Source organism: Lonchura striata, chromosome 17, assembly GCF_050655825.1.
Source record: "Lonchura striata isolate lonStrDom1 chromosome 17, ASM5065582v1, whole genome shotgun sequence".
NCBI lineage: Eukaryota > Metazoa > Chordata > Aves > Passeriformes > Estrildidae > Lonchura > Lonchura striata.
Window position 1 is genome coordinate 14,462,865 of NC_140719.1, and position 22,071 is coordinate 14,484,935.

The window sequence follows — 22,071 nt, forward strand, 5'->3', positions numbered from 1 at the left end:
TCAAAGACTGGTCTTGATTCTGTGATTTTTAATTAACCCCTTCATTAAAATTAATACCTAGCATTAAATTTTAGCAGCAGCCAAGCCTCTGCTGTGGGTAGCCCTTATTTTGGGGCAGGGTTGGACCTCGCCACTCCTTTTTTCGTTTTTTTTTTCTTTTTTTTTTTTCTTCTTTTTTTTTTCTTTTTGTTTTTTATCCCAAGTAGGTCTTGTTGTAATTCTTGAGGGGAATATAATTAGACCAGAGGTTTTCTATTACCATCATATTGGGAAAGTGGAATAATTTATCTGAAACAGGTATATTCTCTTCTTTGTTACTGGCGTAAAATTCAGCCCATATTGCCAAGTCCATTCAGCTTTGAGAGCTAGCTCATAACAAGCTTAGAGTACATATTCTAATTAATTAGAAGAGGTCAATTATTGGATGTAGAGTATGTGATATATAAGAGTTGAAAATCTAGAAACAGAAGGAAGAAAGTCTGGGGAAAGTTTGCACATTTGTAACCCTTTGAACTATACTACATCAGTGATATCTTTACAGCAGTTACAGCATTTTATAATAAAATACCCCCACACCATCATTTTCCATGTAAACACTGAGTTTGACATTTTGTTTTGTGATTTGTTTTACTGGTTGCTTTGGCAACTAATAAATAGTTTGTGCTAAGTGCTTTAGCAGCCAGTCATTCTGTGGAAATGAGGATTGTTTAATCCTTGTGCAAGTTCTTGGTCATTGCTTCATGTGCACCATGTCTGCTTTTCTTACACAGGACTTAGGGTAGAAATGGAAGAAGTAAGTTTTCTTCACATAAATTTACAGACTGTCCAGAAAACTTTACTCTTTGGTTTACATTCTCTTCCTCTATTATACTTTCCTCAGAAACTTCTACAACTCACTGGAGTATTTTTGAAACAAATCAATACCAGAGAAATCTGTGGATTTACATGTTATCAACCACTAAATCCAGCTGGAATTAGTGTACTGTGGGTTTTTTCTTAACATACCAAAGCTTTAAAAAAATTGTAGAATAATAGTCTGTCAAAACAAATTCAAATTTTCCATGGAGAGAATGATTGTGCTCAGTTTTTAACTTCCTTGCTTTCTATTACTTTCTGTGACTTCCTTACTAAACAAGACTAATGTCTTAGTTCATTGATGCTTATTTTAACTATTAAGCTATTATCCTGAGGAATGTTACAAATATAGACCAGCCAGAGGACAAAGGGCTTTTCTGCCTTGTTTTTTGGAGGTTTAGTTGGTTTTGGTCTTTTGGTTTTGACTCCTTTTTCACAGCAGTCACTTGAAATGGTTTCTGTAAAAAGTTGGGGTATTTTTGGTTTTTTGGGTTTTTTTTTTTTGATTGATTGGTTATTTTAATTTCCCTGCAACTATGCTCTCACAATGGCTATGTCTCCATTGCCAATCTTGATGTCACCCAAGCCCATATACTGCTTTGTAGATCCAACTGCAAAAACTTCAGCGTTTTTGCTGAAGTGTAAGTCTGGGGTTTGCACATTCCACTGGTACAGAATAAGTAAAAGAAATGCTGACAATTAGTGATTCCATAAAAGTGACATTTAAATTGAAAATATCACTTCTATACAGTAAGTGTGCTTACTGTGCAGTCAGAAGTACATGTGTGTGTGAGTGTGTGTGTCACAGCTTTTGGGGAGCTTGGAGAAGCATGGGAAAGTGCAGTCAAGAACTCAGATTCTTGTTTTTAGTTTGCTCTTGTCTGAGAAACAGCCATAACATACATATCTCTTACATGTTGTATACATTAGTAGCCTTTTGTTTAATTGTAAAGCAATACTCTGAAAATTAAAACTGCTCTTTTATAATAGCCATCATTCTAGATATAATTTGTTTCTGTCATTCTTGATTCTGTGCACAAAATTAATCTAAAGTTATTTATTGTGTGTTTTGTAATTAGGTCTTTTTCTTTGAAAGTTTTAATTATCACATACTGGTTACAATGGAAGCAGGGTAGTACAAATTTACAGTGAAGATTTAACTAGAGAGTCTGTGGCTTGGAATGTCTTTATTTTTTAGAAACAGAGCTGCTAAGTTTTACTTTTTAACTGCTCACCAAAAAATATGAATAGGTGAGTCTGATCTACTTTCCTGAAAAATTACTCAGTTCTTCATCATATAATATGCAACTCATTTTCAGTTTTTAGTTTGCATATCTAGTACTGGTTTGTTGATAGCTTTTTAGTGGAAAAAAATTGTGAACTGTAACTCCCTCACCATGCTGCTTTTTCTAACAGCTCTGGAGACTGTAAATGTTCACATGTTTTACTGAAGGATTGCAAAAGTAACATTCATTTATAACATTTGAAGGATTATTCATGGAAAAATTATGCAAAGGAAAAAACAGTGAGATCCTTTGGGATATGGGTAAACTTTTCCAAATGTTCTTGCCACAGATCTCTGAACAGCACTCAACTTGCTCTGATGAAGTTATCTCACGTTCTCTAATGCAAACACATTTTTAATAACATTTTAATATTTTTATATGTCATTCCTGTGCATGTCAGCATAATCTTGAAAATGATGCTGAGAAATAATGAAAACCAAACTAACCCTTGTTCATGCCAGCTGACTGGAAAATCCTGCTAAGAGTGCTTTGTCTCCATGAAAGGCAAAATAACAGAATAGCAATCATGGTAACAGTATGCACTAGGAGTGGAGCCAGAAGAGTAAAGACAAGAGTTAGCAGTAGCAGATGACTTCACTTACTGGAAAAAAGGGGCAAAATCACTCAATCCCAAATGAATTTAAATATTGGAATTTTGTTATCAGCAGTATCAGGCATAACTTCTCCAGCTAATTGCTCAGCAGTCTGGTATGTCCATAAACATCCCTTGGTCTGTGCAGTTGTCATCAGTATCTCACTGCTTACCCTCTTTGGCATCCTTCTTGACATGGGCTCTCTTTGTCTCTTATTCCTTTACAGAAATTAGGTCATCTGCCCTATGCCCCATAACTCATGCTGACACTGCACCCCAGATTTCTTGCTGAACTAAGTGTAGCCAGCTGAGGAGAACTCTATAAACTTCACCATTCTTCTCCACAGACATTTGACAGCAGAGCAGATACAAAGACATTATAAAGGTGTTTAGGTTCTTTATTACCTTAGCACAGGGCTAACAGAGCTAAAATGTGTGGGTTTCCTTCTCTTGCCTTGGAGATGAGGAGGATGCAGAACTAGATTGAAAATGGTCAGTCCAGCCATAATAATACCAGCACACATGATATTTCTGTTTTCATCTGATCCCACAAAGCATTCTGTTTTCTGCCATCAGGATCTTCACTGAAGACACCTAACTAGGAATTTGAATAAGTCACAGAATCACAGCATAGTTGGAAGAGACCAGAGTGGGTCATCTAGTCCAAGCTCCCTGATCAAGTAGGGTCATCCTGCAGCACATGGCACAGGATTGTGTCAGATGGCACTGGAGTACCTCCAGTGAAGGAAGCCCCACAGTCTCTCTCTAGGCAGCCTGTTCCAGTGGTCTGTCAACCCAGGTCCATTTCCTTCTTTGACAGGACTGATGCAAGCAATTGTGCTTGCCTTATATAATAGCAAGGAAACCAAGCTGGACTGTTGTAAGACTCTTACACATATTTCCACAAATTCTGTCACCCTTGACACATCACTCCTTAAGCCTAGCAATATTTTTATGTGAACTGAAATTTTATTCCCTAATATTATTTTTATATTATTCATAATATTCCCTAGTATTATATTATAATCTGAGATATGGAGTCCTTTTAGACATGCTACATAATTTGTTTCAGGGGGAGGATGGCAGTTTATCAAACTTTTTTTCTTCTGAAGATGTCCAGTTAATGAAAGTTCTTGCTTAAATCAAGCAATTATCATCTTTATAATGATCAATCTTTAGATAGTTTCATTTTGCAATTGTATTACAGTAAATTTCAGTCCATGCTCCCTAAAGAGAGGGAGAAAAAATGGGAGCGTAGAGTGAAAAGTCTCAAACTATTATTTCTTGCTAGATAATATCTCACTCTTTGTAGGTTTTGATAGTAACATTTGAACCTACCTGGAGTCAAATCCAGCCAGCTTTGATTTTGTAGTAACTTGATTGTGTTAGCACTGGATTTGTTATTTTGCTGTTCTTTCTGATAAAGTAATTTTTATGTAGTCTCTTGCTTTTGTTTTGTTGCATATCAGTGGTTTGGAACAAAATTAATCAAACTGCTTCCAGGTCTCTGATTCTCCACTGTGAGAAACAACCTTTAAACTATTATGTGTTACAAAATTTAACAGTTATTTCTAGATGTGGCGCAATGTCTGCGTGAAAAAGCACTGCACTATACTGATAATTCTCTAGGGCTATGCCTTAAGACTGCTACTCTTTCACAGGCTGTGGTTTCAGTAAGTTGTTAAAAATAATACTTCAATAGCATTCAGTGAACTTAAAAGAACTTATATCATCCATTTGAAAAAAAACTTAATGTAAATCAAGATTGAGAAATGGCATCAGAAATACCTGAATGACACAACAGGAAGCAATATAAAAATGAACAAATAATGCAGCCAAATTAAGGGACAAGCCTCAGAGTGGGCATATTAACACTGAAGTTTAGGCTGAGTTTCAAATTAAAGTCTTGCTGATAAATGCTCATCATTTTCAGGGAAATTCTCTTTTAGCTGTCACTGGCTTTATCCTGGGTTTCAGTTCCAATCTATTTGAGGCTTCTTAGCAAGTAATAAGTACCTCAATAGTCCTAAGTATTTTCCTGTTCACAAGTTGAAAAGCATCTGATGGAAAGACACTACAAAGAAAGCATATAGAGCAAACTCCTTTTTTGGGAACCTAGTCCATCAGAAGAACTGGAGGTTTCAAACTAAAGAACTTGAAACTTCTGAAGGCATTTGTTTTGACTCTGCATAAATTTTAATTTGTAATGAAAATCCATGGTAAAAGACTTTAGTGAAATGCATATTCTTGGTACTAATGCAGCAGATAAGATTTTTCAGACCTAATAGTGAATTATGAATCCATACATTTTTTACATTAAACTAGACAACACATAATTGCATTCATAATCGTACTTTTTCTGTCTGAATTTGTGCTTCACCTCCATAGCAGAAATGGAAGATCAGCTGCTTTGGTTTTAGAGAAGAAGCTTCCAATGTTGTGTTGCAGCCCAAATGAATAAAAACTTTAATTGTATCTTCAGCAAGAATGCTGTAATGGACCCTTTCCAACATCCTAGATGTGCATCTTTAGGTGAATCTCTGGATGAAGTAATGACTGAAAGTGCATTTTTTTAAAACTGCATGTGGCCATTAGGTATAAGATCTTCTCTGAAGCTGCATAGGCCAGTGACTGATGCTATGACTGCTGTGTTTCACAAATTTGCAGTTGTGTGATGGTAGCAAAGGCAGGCAGGCAGGCAAAAATGCTATCCTGATGCTATATATGAATAAGGCAGAAAATATGCTTGAAAACTGTTTTGTCTTTGTTCTCCTACTAAACTGATGGTCTGATGAATAATACTATTGAAACTTCCTCTAACAAACTTGTCCCTCCTCTCTGTATTGCTAAAAGAAGTTATGTCTTTTTGCTTGGCTTGGGACTCTACTATTAATTAAGCAGCATAATGAATTGTTTGCTCAAATGTGCAGAACATTCTGTGGATTAAATCCTTCCCCTTACTTCTAGGGAAAACCCTTTTGCATATTTTCCTAGTTACAGTCCAGTTCATGGTGAAATTCCAGAGTCTGGGCTATGGTGAAATAAAAATACAAATAATTTGGAATTAATTTCTTTGTTTCCTACAACTTGATATAAGTCTATATTGCAGAGTGAGTATGGGCAGGAAAGCATCTTGCATTTATTTGTTTTTGGGGGTTTTTTTTGCCTCTTACTGGGATAAACTCATTACTGATTCTCCTATTTCTTCTTGTGTCTCATGAATCCTCAGTTCAAGGCAGAAGGTGATACCTTCCTTCAGTGTGCTTCAGGGTAAAGAGAGCAGCCTGTATAACAAATAGAAACAGGATGTCTCAAGTAAGGAGAGACCTATAAGAATCATTGAGTCCAACTTCCTGCTCCTTGCAGGGCTACATAAAACTAAAGTATATCACTAAGGGTGTTGTGATATAACCAGACTCACCTTGTACAGGCTTGGTGCCATGACCATTTCCCTGGGAAGTCTTGTCTCTCAGAACCATTTCTATTAAAAGTTCACATTCACATCCTGTTGTCAAACTGTGCCATGGAATGTTGGTGTTTTGGATTGGTTTTGAGTTTGGTTTTTTTTTCTGTTTCCGTTTATTGCTTATTTAATGCCAGACACTTTTGTAAAGATTCTGATGATGATTGTACATGACTTTTCACATTACAGAGTTTCTTCTTGTGTCAACTTCTTAATGGGTGGGTTTTGTTAGGAGTCCAGAAACTGACTAAGCTGATGTTGCTGGTACCTCCAAGAAGTAATTTTTGTAATGTAGAGGAAAGTCTGTTCTGCTAGTACCTGGACTGTCCCAAGGAGAAAGATATGGGGCAGATGACGACTTTCATGACCACTGTTCCCACTTTTATCACAAGCACCAATCCCATAACTAAGTGTTGAAAAGTGAAATCTCAACTATTTGCTGTAAAGCCAAAAAGAGCCTGGCATTTATTGAGGATGATGATAGTCCATGTTTTCCACCGTATTGCAAAGGTCAATGCCTAACTTTTGTGAACAGCATGGAGGAGCTGGAACAAAACCAGTTTGTCCATGTTTTCTGTGAGGCCTCATAAATTGAGAGGAAGAATGATTGCAGTGAGACATCTCTAGAGCTCATAGATATTTGAGAAGTAATGCATCTGTCTGTCCATTAGGTATATGAAAAGCCATTGGTTTTTCTTATATGCTTAAGCTGTGAGTCAGTATGACCAGATTGTTTACAGTTTATTCAAAACAAAGTTGTAAACAAAATTCAAAACACATGTGAACATTCCTGTTCACACCTGAAGTACAAACCAACTTTATGGCTCTGCATATTGCACTTTGGCCCATCCAGCTGTTGTAAAGATGCCGAGAGTTTTTGTAGTTCATTGTTAAAAGTATGAGCAAAACTATTTTAAAAATTACTCCAGTGAGTTTAAGATTATGGAAATGAATTTATAACAAAAATGGATGGTGTAACCCTAATGGGCAAGAAACAGTGCTTCAGAAATGGTGCCTTGTGGTTATTTGTAAAAACTAATTTTAATCAGTTCCTAAATACACCAGCCAATGAAATTTCTGGGATTTGCATCAGTCCAGTGTGAAATAATCTCTGTCTTTTAGGTCCGTCTGACATGTCAGCAATTATGAAATTCAGCAGGAGACCCACATGTCCTGATGCCTCAGTAGCAGCAAGCCTACCTACACCTCCTGTTCCCAGGCACCGGAAGAGTCACAGCCTAGGAAACAAGTGTGTAATCTCAGCTGTTTTATGCTCAGGCAGTTACATGTGTCACAAAAGTTTAAGATAGCATTAGAGAACATGCTAGTATTTTTCCTTTTAATTTCTTTATTGTAAGAGTGTTTCAGGCTGTTCTATTTATTCTCTAGGTTTTCTCTTGACACTTCTGTTATTTTTGCTGACTATTCTCTGCTAGTGCCAGGCACTGGCAATACATGAAAGATGCTTATCCACTTCGGTCTGTGGATTCCTGGTGTGTCTCCTTTATCTGCTTTTGCTGCCACCAAGGATGTTCAGGTTTTGTATGGAGGAGTTAAAACATTTACAGCTTCCCAGCTGCAGAAATTTAATAATTGTTACTGACAAAGAGAAGTAAAATCTGAAACTCATTTTGGTAGTAAAGGAGCATATGTACAGTACATGGTAGCATATCATTGCCTGCTCCTTAATAACCTGCTGATGAGGCAAAGACTGAGTGAAAATAATGTGAGCCAAGGGTTGCTGTTCGATGACATAAGAGGGGTTTCAAGTTTTTCTCTCCTTTCGCGTTCCAGTATGATGTGTCAGTTGAGCGTCGTGGAGAGCAAAAGCGCCACCTTCCCCACGGAGCGGCCGCGGCACCTGCTGGACGACAGCGTGCTGGAGAGCCAGAGCCCGGCGCGCGGCCCGCGCCTGCCCAACGGGCTCTCCGCAGGTGCGCTCCGCCGGGCCCGGCGCCCTGCGCCTCACACACACCGCAAAGCACACCATTAGGGAGAGCGTCAGTTCCCTGCAAAGACTGATGGTTTTCATGGGCGAAAGTAGATCAGAACTGCTACCTGGTCAGCGTTACATCAGCTTTCCTCGATTATCCACTGATGCTTTTGGTGAAGGTGGCATGAAGGAAGATTGGTTTTTTAGATGCTCGGTGTGTGACACAAAGTGTTTGTCAGCTTTTACCGGGGGAAAGTGGATATATATTTTTAAAGCTACCTTTACACAAAGAAAGCTTTAATTTTAACTATATGTTTTAGAAGATGGGAGAATTGCTTGGCAGTACTCGCTAAGACTTATAAAGAAACATAAAATGAACACATTCTGGTATTATAATTAATAAAGCAATTATTATAATATCAAAAAAGTGATCAAGAATCTGTGTTCTAAGCAAGAGAAAGCCACCTTTTAAGAGACTCGGGCAATTTCTAGAATAAGAAATTTACTGTGAAAGATAGCACATTCCTTGACCAAGAGTTAGACACTGAGATGATCTTTGCACTTCTGAAAATACGGGGACAGCTCACTGTGTTAAAACTGAGCATTAGATGATCAGTCCTGGGCAAATTAAAACTGTGAGCTAAATAGCTGTGCCAGAAAAGCAGCGACAAATGGGTGATGGGCTTGAAGGAGAGATAGGAACTTTAGTTATTAATACCATCATATATATATATTTTTTAATAACTGCTAGCAGCAGCATACAGCTGACATATCCTCTATTAGAGGTGCGTTTGCTTCTTGAAAATAAACCGTGATATCATATCTAATAACTTCAATTGACTTATGGATACTGTGGTAGAAATATTGTCTTACAAAGGAGCTGGATTTTATGTACCTGAAGTGCTCAGCTTCTGAAGTAAAAGCATGATGAAAATTAAAGTAATAGTATTAAAACACAGCAATAATATGAGTTATGAGTGAGATACTATAAAAGGAGAGGCTCATGTAAGCCTCTTCCAACTAAAGATTTTACCATGAACTCTAAACACTTCTTCAAAACATGATTTGAGTAAGCGGTGTCCACAGTACTATACAAAAGAGTATTCTGGTGATCCACATACATTGGCTTTGTATTTTCCCATGGGTGGTTTTCTTACTCCTTCTCTGTACTACTCTCTTTCTAGATAGCAGTGAAAGCTCAGAATTTAGTGAGGAGCTGCCGTCAGGGCTTGAAAGGTGAGTTAGTCTTCATGTACACTCACTGAGCACTCTACAGACTTAGCTAAGAAATTCACAAATGATCCCTAACATAGGTAAGCTCTAAATCAATAGTTATTTTTATCAAATAATTGATTAGTTAGGAAAAAAATGGCAAACATTTTGAAATAAAGCACCATAAAGGTATTGGACCTGAAAAGATTGGGAACTATCTCTGTCATGTTTACCAAACCCTAACTGTTGAAATCTCAAACTAGAATATCCCTCATCAGATATTTGCATTCACAAACAGGGGTCGTTTATATGCCACACTGGGGCCTAACTGGAGGGTACCAATCCGGAATTCTCCTCGGAGTCGAAGCTGTGTCTACAGGTACATTTCAGGGTCTGCCTCTTTCATTGTATGGTGCTAAACTTCAACTTGGGTCTTTACGCTTTCCTAGTGTAATGTATTTTGTGTCCAAATAGCCTTGTATGACCATTACAATTTACGAAGTCTCCCCCTCCTGCTTGTAAGAACTCCTATTAATGGTAAAGCAGGGTTATGGCCCATTCGGATGAAATTCAGTTTAACTATTGATTGAACTAATGATGTCTGGCTTCCATTTTGCAGAAAACTAGGCTTTACATTGGGTTTTATGAAACCTTTATTACAAGTGATGATGTTAGAAGCATACCTTCTTGACCTTTCCCAGAATCTTATTTCCTGATTTACCAGATAGCTACCCAATAATATCTATCCGTGTCTGTGTGGCATGTTGATTTTGTTCAGTAAAAGGGTATGACCCTGGACCTCAAGTAAGAGAGGGAACATCCACAAGGCAAATGTAGCAGGTGTTCACAATGTTGCTAGTCACTAAAAAGTGGACTTTCTAGAAGCAGGTAATCTATTTACAGACCTAAGAGAGGTGACACTGAAAATTTGATATCGTTTGACAAATAAAAATAATTCCTTGCATGTATACCTGAACCTGACCTGAACCTGATAGATTCTGTGGTGCTGGCAAATGAAGACATATGTTTGAACAGTTAAGAAAATAGGGCCCTGAATCAGTATTCTGTGAATACTGTGATTTAGTTGCAGTTTAAATCCAGTCAGGTTTTATTTTATTTAAATTAGTTTGCTTCAGCCATTGTAGAAGTATTGATATAATGTATAAATTACAGCTGCCTTACTTGTGCCAGTAACATCTGATAACAGTATGAGTTAGAGGTTAGACAAAAATAAAAATGCACACTTTATAGATTTGTAAAGAAATACATTTTGGAACAGTATTTCAGCTATTGCAGCTGCTTCTAGAAAATACTTTCTTAACATGACCATGGTAGACCTGTTTCAAAAACATACAAAAGCTAGAAATATAAAATGTACAAAGTTTTAAACGTGAAAAGCCTATTAAATCCACAAAGAAGAGTTACTCCCTAAAATATGTTTCTTATATTTATCAACCGTCAAGTAATTCTAATGCTTCTGGTCATTCTTCCTTTTCTGAAACCTTCTACTGCCTCTGTCGAATTTAGAATTGGCAAGAATGCACATTAGCAGAGACCAGGCAGGTACATGCAATGTAAGAAGATACACCTGGTAGTTGGAAGGGCTGTCCTTCCCTGGACATGGTTGTGCACAGCACTTGGCACCAGCATGAGTTCAGATTCGTTTACAGACAGAAATGTGTTCCTTTCGCAACTGCGAGGTAGAGCATACATGTCCTTTTCCTTGTATTCATTATTAGACATGATTTAGTTGGTGCTGATAAACCCTATTGGTCCACATAAGAACATCAGGGTCGTGATCACGTGGCAATGAAGAGACGTTAGCAGCAGATAACCTACCAATCAGCATTTGGTTTTGACTTTATTAATGGCTGTTTACATTTCTAAATTTGTTTATACTTGGATTCTGTGAGTTATATCTCTTTCTCACTTTGTATGTGGGAAGTTTTCATCCAGGAAAAGGAAAAACTATTCTATTCTCTGTAAATAAATTATTGAACTTATTTTTAATAATTACTAATAATTATTTAATTTATTTTTAATATTGTTTTCCCAACTCTTTTCCAATTAGGCAAGATATTTTCATTTAATTTGAAATAACATTTGTGGGTGCTGTTGTAAAAAAGAGCTCTTGTAAAATTGTAAGCCAAAAATTTCCAGAAATTCAGGTAATTTCTGTAATTTACCAGAATAAAAAAGAAAATTACCTGTTTTTACTTTGACTTTGGGTTTCAGTATTTATTCTGTTTTATTTTTTCATGTCTAAGCCCCCAGAATAGAACCTTTTTGAAAGATCTTGGTTTCTATTTGACAGCTAGGTTAGGAAAACACATATTCTAGAGTCACATTTCAGATTATACAATATACATAAAGCAGTGCAGGATACATATATTTAGAGCTAAATTATATTGCTCGCTTATCATCCTTATTTGTCTGCTCGAATGCATGAGGAATGCTTTGTCTCTCCAGCCCAATGGGTGCATGCAGCTGCACAGCAGGTGGTTCCACAGGAGTCATTACCATGGAAGGGCCTTTAAGAAGAAAAACACTGCTCAAAGAAGGCAAGAAACCTACTGTGAGTGATTCTAATTATAATTATTCCTATGGTCCTAATTCATTACTGGCTGGTTTAATTTTCAGGATTATATTAAACCTTCAGCTTGATACCACAGAAAACAATGGTTTTATCAATTGTAATTTGCAGTTTGCAAGTCAAGTTTCTAGCTGTGACAGCAGAGCAGGAGTGAAGCAAATGTGTAACCAGCAAGCAGTGTTGTGAGGACAGAAATAAATCTTGCGGCACTGCCTGATGACCCAGAGTGTCCTAATACTTTCCAGCTAACCTGACAAAGGCAGATATTGCAAGATGGACAATGTCTGCATTAAATTTCTGTGACAGGAAATGGATTAATATCTATTAATGAGCTGGTAGATTACAGAACTTGCAGTGGCACTCATAAAAGACTGAAAAGGGAGATCTTCAATACAGAATTTCCAAGGGAGGGTAAAAATTCTTTTGAACATATTTCTACAATATATTTTGGTGCTTTTGAGATATCACATTAAAATGGAAAGGCTGCAGGGCAGCCACCCATAGCACCAAAGTCATGGCAATTCATAGTTAACCTCAATTCATGGATTACACATGGTTCTAGTCCTATGCATTTGAAAACTTGTTTTCTGTAGAGTTGATTGATGTATTTCGCGTGCTACCCAGTTCATTTCAGAGCTAAAAGATTTGAAGAACTGCAGAGTTGTCAACTCAATAATTTTTTTTTAAATCAAAATCTAAGATCTGTACAGCATAAGGCTGCACACTATTCTTCTCTAAACAATCAGTACTGATACTTTCATGAGATACCCAACAAAAAAGGATTGTATTCACAGCCAGCCATCAAGCTTTAGGTAGCTGGGCTGATTTACACCAGGAGACATGCTTTATCTCCATTCCTTGCTTCTGAAATTAACTTTGGTAGCACTTGGACTTGCCTGGGAATACATTTTTGAAATGTCAAAGATATGCAGAGTTTTTCCTAATTTTTTTCCTTTTTCATTCAGCTCTCCTCATGGACTAGATACTGGGTCATGCTTTCAGGATCAACGCTTCTGTACTTTGGAGCAAAAGCTTTAAGAGGCACTGAAAGAAAACATGTAAGCTTTAATTTTATTCTAAACCAAAACTTGAATACTCATAAGTAGATCTGGAAGTGTACTTTCTGTTCCAGGCTAAGCCATATTTCTGCACAACTTCTACAGTCAAAAGTTAATCTCTGCTACAGTCTCAGCTATGATTGACTTGTCTGTCTTTTCCAGTATAAATCTACACCTGGGAAAAAAGTCTCCATTGTAGGCTGGATGGTGGCACTGCCTGATGACCCAGAGCATCCTGATATTTTCCAGCTAAATAACCCTGACAAAGGTAGATATTGCAAGATGGACAATGTCTGCATTAAATTTCTGTGACAGGAAATGGATTAATATCTATTAATGAGCTTGTAGAATACAGAACTTGCAGTGGCACTCATAAAAGACTGAAAAGGGAAATCTTCAATACAGAATTTTCCAGGAAAGGTACAGATTAAATTGAACTTATTTCTACAATATGCTGTGGTGCTTCTGTGCTGCCTGCAGAGACATTCTTTTGACAGTTATTGTAAGTTTCACAGAAATTCCTCAACTAACATGAGATTGCGGCACATCCATGTATCTCCATACATTGATCTCCAAGTCTCTGAATAGCTTCCTTAAAATCAGTCAGTATCAAATCTTGACTTACACTGAGACCAATTAAAATATCAAACCATTTACCAAAGTAAGTCTGCTAAGTAATTATTACTTTTTAATAATTAATTTTGCACTGCCATAACTAATTTCCCTCGATTAAACTTGAAAAACTTCAAAAGATAAGAAAACTCCTGGAGTTATTTTGCACTTTGAGTGGCTGCTGACAGGTTCTTGAGGCTTTCTTCAGTTTCTATGTTTTCAGCTTTGGTGCTGGATATGGAGTCCCATCTACTCTGTAAAGTGCATCATCTGGGTGTTAACTAAAATGCACACAATATTTGATTGCAGGAAACAATTTGCAATAGGACATTGAAGAAAAACTAAGTTTACAAATATGAAAAGCTTTATCAGAAGCCTTGATGAGAAGAAAGCCAGGATTAAATTAGATCTGACCTGCGGCGTATGAAGTCCCCAGTTGTGGTATAACCAGAAACATTTATTAAAAGTGTATATAGATTTTGTAATATTTTCACTATCAGATTAGAATATCACATGCCTGGATAGCCAATACTGTAACTGTTCATGCATCTGCTAACCAATAATATAAGGGATCACATTCCTAGTATTCACGTCATTCACGTCAGCCTTTTCTTTAAATCAAGTGCTTGTGTAACAATTTTTTCTGCCAACTACTGAGGTTCTGCTGCCTGTTACATTTTAGAAACTTTGTTATATCTCTCCTGCTTTAACTAAATAGTTCTTGTGCTTCTTAACCAAGCAGGCTTTGTTCTCTTATCACTAAGCATTGTTTTCTTGCTGCACACTGACCTACATGGTCTTTTCTGAGGCTGTAATTCAGCATTTCTGCCTATGAGGCCACATATGTTCTCATACTTGCTTCACCCAAGAATTGTTGGGTAACATGCCTCACATGGGCTCTATTATATTAGCAGCATCATGTTTGAACATTTGAGGTGCACATTAATTTAAGAGTTTACTTCAGGACTTTGGCTTCTGCACAGAAATCAGAGTCCTTTGAAACTGCATGTCTGTCTGCAAATTCTGAGTCTTTCATTTTCTTATTTTTGTAGGCAATGTTTACAAGTTTCAGACTGGTTCAAGGTTTCATGCAATATTATGGCATAAACATCTGGATGACGCGTGCAAAAGCAACAAGCCTCAGGTAAGGTTGTGAAAATTAGTTCTACCCACTTTTTCCTATTTTCCAGAAAATCCTTACTAGAAAAGTTACCTCTTTCAGTCTGTGTGCACACACAGAGGACAGACATAATTCCTCATTCTGTACGCTGATCCATTTTTTCAATAGGCGAAAGAAAGATTATTTAAAATTAGAGAATTCCCATCAAATCAGGTTTTGTGCAGGTCTAGCTATTGGTTTGGTTACCTTAAGAGCATGTAACCTCTACTCTCAGTTGCCTCAAGCAAGATAACCTCATGTCTTCTTTAGAAGGGACTGTCTCATGGAAAATGAAAGCAACTATACTAGGATGGACTCGATGATCTTAGAGATCTTTCCCAAATGTAATGATTCTATGAGTAATTTACAATCTCTTCCAGGTACCTGCTAATCTAATGTCATTTGAATAATTTCTTCTCCTACCTGGTGTGACTTCAAGTGCCAAACTGAAGAAACAGGTTATTGTTCTCTAAGGAGGAAGAGGAGAATGTTTTTCCTGACATGAGCCAGCCACAGATATTTCAGCACTTTCCTATGTAACTTGAAAGTGATTCTGACACAGCTTTTAAAAGCAGAAAATGAATGTTATCCCTAGGACCAGATAAAGTCTCATGCACTGAATGAAAGCAGACAAGTTAGATGGACAGAAGATTAATCCTGACTCCTGCAGGATTCTAGAGCCCTCAGCTATTTGTGGTCAGAGACTGCATGAACTGATATTTGGCTGCAATCTGAGCGCTCTATCTTCTGCCTGTTGTTTTTCAAATGGTTCTTTTTATTGTTAAGCTGCTTTGTGTGACAGAAGAATATTTGGCCCATGTTGGGTTTCAACTCTTTCTAATGCACAGAATGATTGACAGTGTTAACTTGCTCCAAAGTGTCAATTAGAATAGAAAATTGTGGAACAACATTTTTATAATCTAAGTGCACTGAGTTGCTTGGCAATGTGGCTGCCTCAAATTTTCTATCAAATCTCTGGACAATATGCTGTTCATATTTGAGCTATTTGGGAAAAATGTATTTTGGCATAGGACAGTTGGTTTTCTTTTCATTCAGTTATTTTGCTCAGGAATACACTGGTAATAGATTTAAGGCTGTTTAAATTTATGTTGTGCAGAAATTTGTCTTTCATTCTTTTACCAGTGGCATAGTTGCTTATAAATTTGGTGTTTTGGTTCAGTCTGAACATTGTTGATTTCAAATCCCTTAGCACAGGGAAGCAGGTGATCAGGTATTATATATCACATGGTCCTGGCTCCTCAGAATGACTCCATATAATTTTTTCTGTTCTGTGCTTCTGTGGGTGACTTCTTGGCTCCACTCAGTTCCAGTATGTGTTGTGACTTCAGGACATTAGTACTGGTAGACAGTACTGCTGTTATAAAATCATGGTGGCAGTGAAACACTGTCTAACAGTGGAGCAAGTACAAAGAAGTCTCCTCATCAATATCCAGAGAATAAACGAACAAACAAAAGAAGTGTAACTGGGCCTTCTCCTCCGAAGGAACTCTCTCTGTGCTGTATTCTTGCTGTACCCTGGCACTCCTGCAGTCAGAATCGTTTTCTGTTCATATGTTCAATTCATCACTTTTTCTTTTTGAAACACTTTTGCCATATAGCATCATTATTCAGGCTTCATCAATCACCAGAAAACTGCTTATGACTTTTCTAGGATTGTGTAGAGGAGAAATTGGCAAGTCAGCCTCTAGCTTACAAACCAGGAAGACCATGAAAGTCAGTTTAAGTGAACAGAGCCTCTACTAGAACAAAGTCCCCTGGCATTAGCAATATGTATTGTGCGGACTTCTGTGATTTGCTACATTTTAATTTTGAAACTTTGCTAACAACAAGGAGAAAAAAACATCTGTATTGTTAAATGTCAGTCAAAAGTAAATTTCTTGTTCTTTTAAGAGTTCATGTTACAATCCTGAACGCCTAATACATACCAGGTTTTCAAGAAAAACAGTTTCTGATGAGAACTGCATTTAGATCCTGGAATGTGGGAAAGTGTATGTAAAGTTGACAAAATTTATTTGATAACTGAGGAACTGTGTGAGAAAAGTGGTAATTAAAAATATATTTATATTGTTTTTCTCTTCCTTTGTTAACTTAAGACAACTTTGAACTAGGAAAAGCATGGTTATCTGCAAGGGCAGAGCATCAAATACCATTAGAGATGGTATAGAAACTTCTGAATGTGGTAAAATCCTGTCAGCAAATTACTTCAGGCTGTTAGGCTATGGTATAGTCTGTATTATTCTGCACCTGTGGATTTTTGTGATTAGTCATCAATGACATTAAACATCTTTTCTGTATAGCACAATTGTGAAATTACTGCAGAGTACTGAGAAATTCAGATTGATGGCAGTGAAAGAATAATGACAGCAGTGAAAGAATACTAGTAAAACATCTTAAACCAATTTAAAATTAGTCTTTAAGTATTAAACAGTTCATAGCTGCTGATAAGAGGTGTTATGATGCCATTTACCTGGTACCTGCTATTACCAGGTACTTCTATGGTTAGTTGAAAGCTGCTATTGAAATACAATGGGTTGCCTATCACTACTGATTGTTACAGCATTTTCACAAAAAAATATCACAAACCATACAAGTTTTCCTCCATCAAAGAGAACAACTACAACAATTATGTAAAAGTAAACATTGTCATAATTACCATTTTCAGACTTGTGAAGATATAAGTAATATTATTAATTTATTAAATGTACAATTTTTATGCAATTCAGTGCCAAAATGCATGCTTTTCCAAATAGCACTAAAATGAGGCAAAGAAACTAGTTTTCAAAGTGAGACTGACTTGTCACACTATAATGTTAATTAATTTCAACATTTTGGTTTGTTTTGTGTGGAAACTGTTGCACTATTTTTGGCTGTGTTTTCCAGCAGTCCACTGCATGCCATTTGTGTAAAGGATTCTTTCTATAATTCTTGTGAACTGTCTCACCTGTAAGAACTCTGGTGTTGGAATCTAGGTTTTTGGCAAAGTATTTTGTTACCTCAGTCTTGTATCGAGTTGCTGCATTTTTCAGTTTGTTACATTGATAATAATGATTGTTTTGCTAATTAAATACTTTAATGTAAAAAAAAAGTTTGTTTACTACAACAGTAATAGCATTTGGTTGTAAGTTTAAAAATGTGCAGGGTACGTATGCTGTTGACAATAAAATATTCTGAAAAAGAATAGTAGAGGTACAGAAGGAATGTTTTAGCTCAAAGGCAGCATGCATGTTTTATTTGTGAATGAATGGTAATATAATTGAACAGATTTTGTAGAGCACAGCGTCTAGCCATTTGGTAGTACAAATACAACAGAATCAACATTTCTAGCCTAAAATTGAAAAAGCCTCCAAATTTGCAACTTTTTCAAGTGAGATTTGCAAAGTCCAAAGAAGTAGAGACAAACGTAAATTTCTTTGCACTTCAAGTTTAACTCAGCATGTTTCCAGAAGACACCAAACTGAGTGATGCAGTTGCCACACCTGAAGACTGGGGCCTGGATAAACTTGATGAGTGGCTCAGGCTGACACAATTCTAATGAAAAGATCAAGAGAAACTCTGCTGAGCAGGACTTGGGGGTGCTGCTGTATGAGAGGCTGGACATATTCTGGCCATGTGTGCTGACAGTTCAGAAGTCAGCCATGCCCTGGGCTGCATCAAAAGCAGTGTGGGCAGCAGGTGACAGAGGGGATTCTGCCCCTCCACTCAGCTCTCATGAGACCTCATGTGGAGTGCTTCATCCCGCTCTCAAGTGCTTGGTATAGGAAATATGTGAACCTGTTGCAGTGGGTCCAGAGAAGAGACACAAGAGCAATCAGAGAGCTGGAGCACCTCAGCTATGAGGAAAGGCTGAGACAAATGGAATTGTTTAGTCCAGAGAAGAAAATGTGCCAAGGAGATGTTATTGCCACTTCTCAGTACTTGACGGGAACTTACAAGAAAGATGGGGACAGATTTTTTTAGTAGGGCCTGTAGTGATAGAAGAAGGGATTATAGTTTAAAACTAAAAGAAGGTTTATTCAGACTAGATATATGGAAGAAATTTTTTGCAGTGAGTGTAATGAAACCCTGGGTTGGCCAGAGCGGTGGTGGATACCCCATCCCTAGAAATGTTCAAGGTCAGGTAGGACTGGGCTCTGGTTGAAGATGTCCCTACTTATGGCAGGGGAGTTGGACTATGTGATCCAACTAAAACCATTCTATGATTTTATTTCTTATGCAATGTAAATAAGGTCCAGGTTATGACTGGTAATTAAGGCCCTTTAATTTCTGTGGAAACATAATTTCATGATCGGTTGTCTGAGAGAAATATTACATGTGAAGATGAGAGCAAAACAAGCAAATATAAAAATGTTACTTCTACAGCTGAACAGGAAAGCATATATCCTTTTCCTGAAGTAGACTCCTTTTCCTGTTATTCCTGAGAAACAGGAAGAGTGTTCAAAGACTTTTTTATTACGTGGTAGTCTTCAAAGTAAGTTGGATCTATATGATTTTCCTTCAGTGTTATGTGCAGTGTTTCTTTATAAATATTTTATAAAGGAAGCATCTGTGTCTCTCATATCTATCAAAAATGGTTCTTTTTACTAATAGCATCAGTTAAAACAGGAAAATTGACTAGAATTCTTCTCCTTTCCATAGGTGACAAGATAGAAAATAAACAAAGTGAGCTTGTTAGGAAGGAGAACCAACTATCATAATATGCCAGGTTGACACTGTTATGGAATCAAATTGCAGGGGGGAAAGAGGACTACCTTCTGCATTGCCCTATTTCACTATAAGGTAATGTGCTTTTGCCATACAACACCCAAAGATAAGTACTGAAGAGTTCATTAAATGCTCATTATGTCCAAGCATCTTGTCTTGTAACCTGGGAGAGAGAGAGTAAAAAAAGAAATATTAAATAACTTTGTTCCTACTCTGGATGCTGTGCTAGGTATACAAGGGAGGGCACTAGCACACAGCATTAGTTTTTCTTTGGAAATAATTAATGGTTGATTGTGGTGTTTCCATAGCTGTGATCCATTACTCTGGAGATTTGTCTGTCAAATTCAGAAAATACACCATATCTTGGAGAGCGTTTACAGGTCTTAGTAGAACCCGGATGTAAGAGCATCTCATATAATTATATTAGGAAGGCTAGAAACACCCATTTTGCATCAGCTAAAACACAGTGGTCCATAAGAAAGTGCAGATTATAGTGAACTGGAGGAAGTATCCTTTGTATTTCTGGACTTTGTCTGGAGCCATATTCTTTCTGCCAGAAGTAAGGTTCAAGGAAGAATAGACTGTGGTGGAAGAATCATTTGGTGTTGGAAATGATTACTTGCTTCAGATGATCCATCTTTTGGGTTTGCAAGCCTGATGTAACTGAGTAAAAAGCAAACAAGCAAGGTCAAAAAACAGATTTGTTCTAGCATACATGTAGAGAAAAGTATAAAATCCTGATGAATAAAAGTAGCAAACAACCATCTAACTAAATTATTTTACATACAGTTTGTTAATGATACCACTGTCTTAAAATACCAAATAAAATTTGTGAACACAAAGGAACACCCTAGAACACTTGGGAACACTGGAAGATAGTTGTAGTAAATGGTTACCATTTCTTTTAGTAATATAAAACTATAAAATTGAACCAGACATGGGCACAATAAATATGTCTTTTCTTGTTGAAGGTAATGGGGCAAACAGACAAAAACATGGAAAGCAAGAGAAGGGGCAACTAGAAGGTGAAGGTTTAAAAAAAACCCACCAAGCAAGTTCCTTTTAGATTACAAGGTATTCTTTGTTTGCATTCAAATACAGCATTCTTGGAAGTCCAGCTAATCCTATCTGCATTGTTTAGCAGTCCAATTGTTTTAATTATTTCAAGAAGTGGGGGAGGGAGTAGAAATAGTTTTTATTTCACCTACCAGCCTCCAAAAATGTACATTAGTAACTGCTGAGGAGACTTGATCTTCAAATCCTGCTGTGAGTTTTTACTGACTTTCCCCCCCCGCCCCCTGCCCCGTATATATTTATGGAAAGGAGAGGTGATAGGGGGCATACATAGACCATGGACACAGTTCTTTTCTGAATCTATTAGGTGACACAGCTGCTTTAGAAAAGGAGAAGAGGACTCCAGGCATGAGTACAAGCCCTCTGGAAAATCCACACTCACCAGGGCAAATTGATACAGCTGTGACGTTGTGGGACAGGTTTGTGAAAGCAAACCTGAAGTCTTTAAGTGAAAGACTTTTTCTAACAATTTTTTGGTTTGTCATGGGGTTGGTGCAGTTTTGGTGGTTTTCATTTTTTCCCTAAGTAACTGGCCTATAAACATGTATGTTGAGTTCTTGTACCTCAGTTAAAAAGGAAGTACCTTCTAAAAGCCCTGTGGGTACTAATGACCCTGACCAGCCCACCTGCCACCCCACTGTGGGCTCGGTAGTCCATTTCAGCTCTGCTCCAGGCCCCCAGCCCCTGCCTGAGCTCTGCCCTTGCAGGCTCAGATCTAACAGACTTTGTAGTCCAGGCCTTTACTGCAGGTAGCCTCAGCTGTGGTCCAGCATTGCCTCCTTGGTACCCTGAAGCCGCTGGACTTGTCGTGCTCTGCACTTTTCCCTGCTTTCAGCTTTAAACCTGTCTCATCCCACAGACTTGCTGGGTTCTCTCAGATACTAGCGGGAGAGGGAGTTGGCCCTGGCCATGGGCCAACCCTGCTTGCTTTGTCACAGTACTGAGGCATGGGGTCCTGGTTGCTGCAGCCTCTACGCAACTAGCTGTCTTCTTCCCCTCAAGCCCTAATAAGAGAGAGATTTTCTCTCTAAATAGTTCATAAAGCAGACAAATGCAGTTTGCAAGACTAACAAACAAATCTATTAATGCTATAGACGACTGTTAATTTTTCTGATACATTATTGCATGTATGTTGACATTATGTGGCTATCTCAAATCGTACTGCAAGCTCAAGAGTGAAACCTTGTTTATAAGGAAAGAAAGTGGACTACTACCAGTATTGTGGGAAGAGGATATAATTTAAAGATCACATTAAAATTATTTCTACACAAGTTTGTGTTTGGCAGAAATTTAGGGCAGCAGCCCTTTTACATACTGCACAAGAGTAAATGAGTAAATGCATTTGACTTGTGAACTGGATCAATGTGTCTACGAAAGACACTTTCAAATTGGAAAAAATTATTTTGTCCACATGGGGTGGTTGAGGCCTGAGTCTACTATTTTCTACAGGTATTTGCACAAGGTTGGGAAGCACCTAATAGCACCGTTTACATGTCCTTGCAAGAAACTGGC

At 37.5% G+C, this 22,071-nt stretch overlaps 1 protein-coding gene across 9 annotated transcripts in view; it reads left to right on the forward strand.

Annotated features, from left to right (window-relative positions):
- RALGPS1 (Ral GEF with PH domain and SH3 binding motif 1) overlaps nucleotides 1-20,341 on the forward strand; it is a 74,509-nt gene extending 54,168 nt beyond the window's left edge. For 4 of the 9 annotated variants that reach the window (XM_085556431.1, XM_085556433.1, XM_085556434.1 and 1 more), the window contains 9 exons: nucleotides 7,319-7,445; nucleotides 7,991-8,130; nucleotides 9,314-9,365; nucleotides 9,640-9,720; nucleotides 11,811-11,916; nucleotides 12,900-12,992; nucleotides 13,155-13,260; nucleotides 14,657-14,748; nucleotides 15,144-17,962. In XM_085556431.1, the coding sequence (XP_085412557.1) occupies nucleotides 7,319-7,445; nucleotides 7,991-8,130; nucleotides 9,314-9,365; nucleotides 9,640-9,720; nucleotides 11,811-11,916; nucleotides 12,900-12,992; nucleotides 13,155-13,260; nucleotides 14,657-14,748; nucleotides 15,144-15,173 (827 nt within the window). In that variant the 3' untranslated portion in view covers nucleotides 15,174-17,962. Of the gene's footprint in view, nucleotides 1-7,318; nucleotides 7,446-7,990; nucleotides 8,131-9,313; nucleotides 9,366-9,639; nucleotides 9,721-11,810; nucleotides 11,917-12,899; nucleotides 12,993-13,154; nucleotides 13,261-13,913; nucleotides 14,749-15,143; nucleotides 17,963-19,419 lie in introns of those variants that run through there. The other 5 variants (XR_014949243.1, XR_014949242.1, XR_014949241.1 and 2 more) reach the window with 5 other exon arrangements.
- Nucleotides 20,342-22,071: the final 1,730 nt, after the last annotated feature.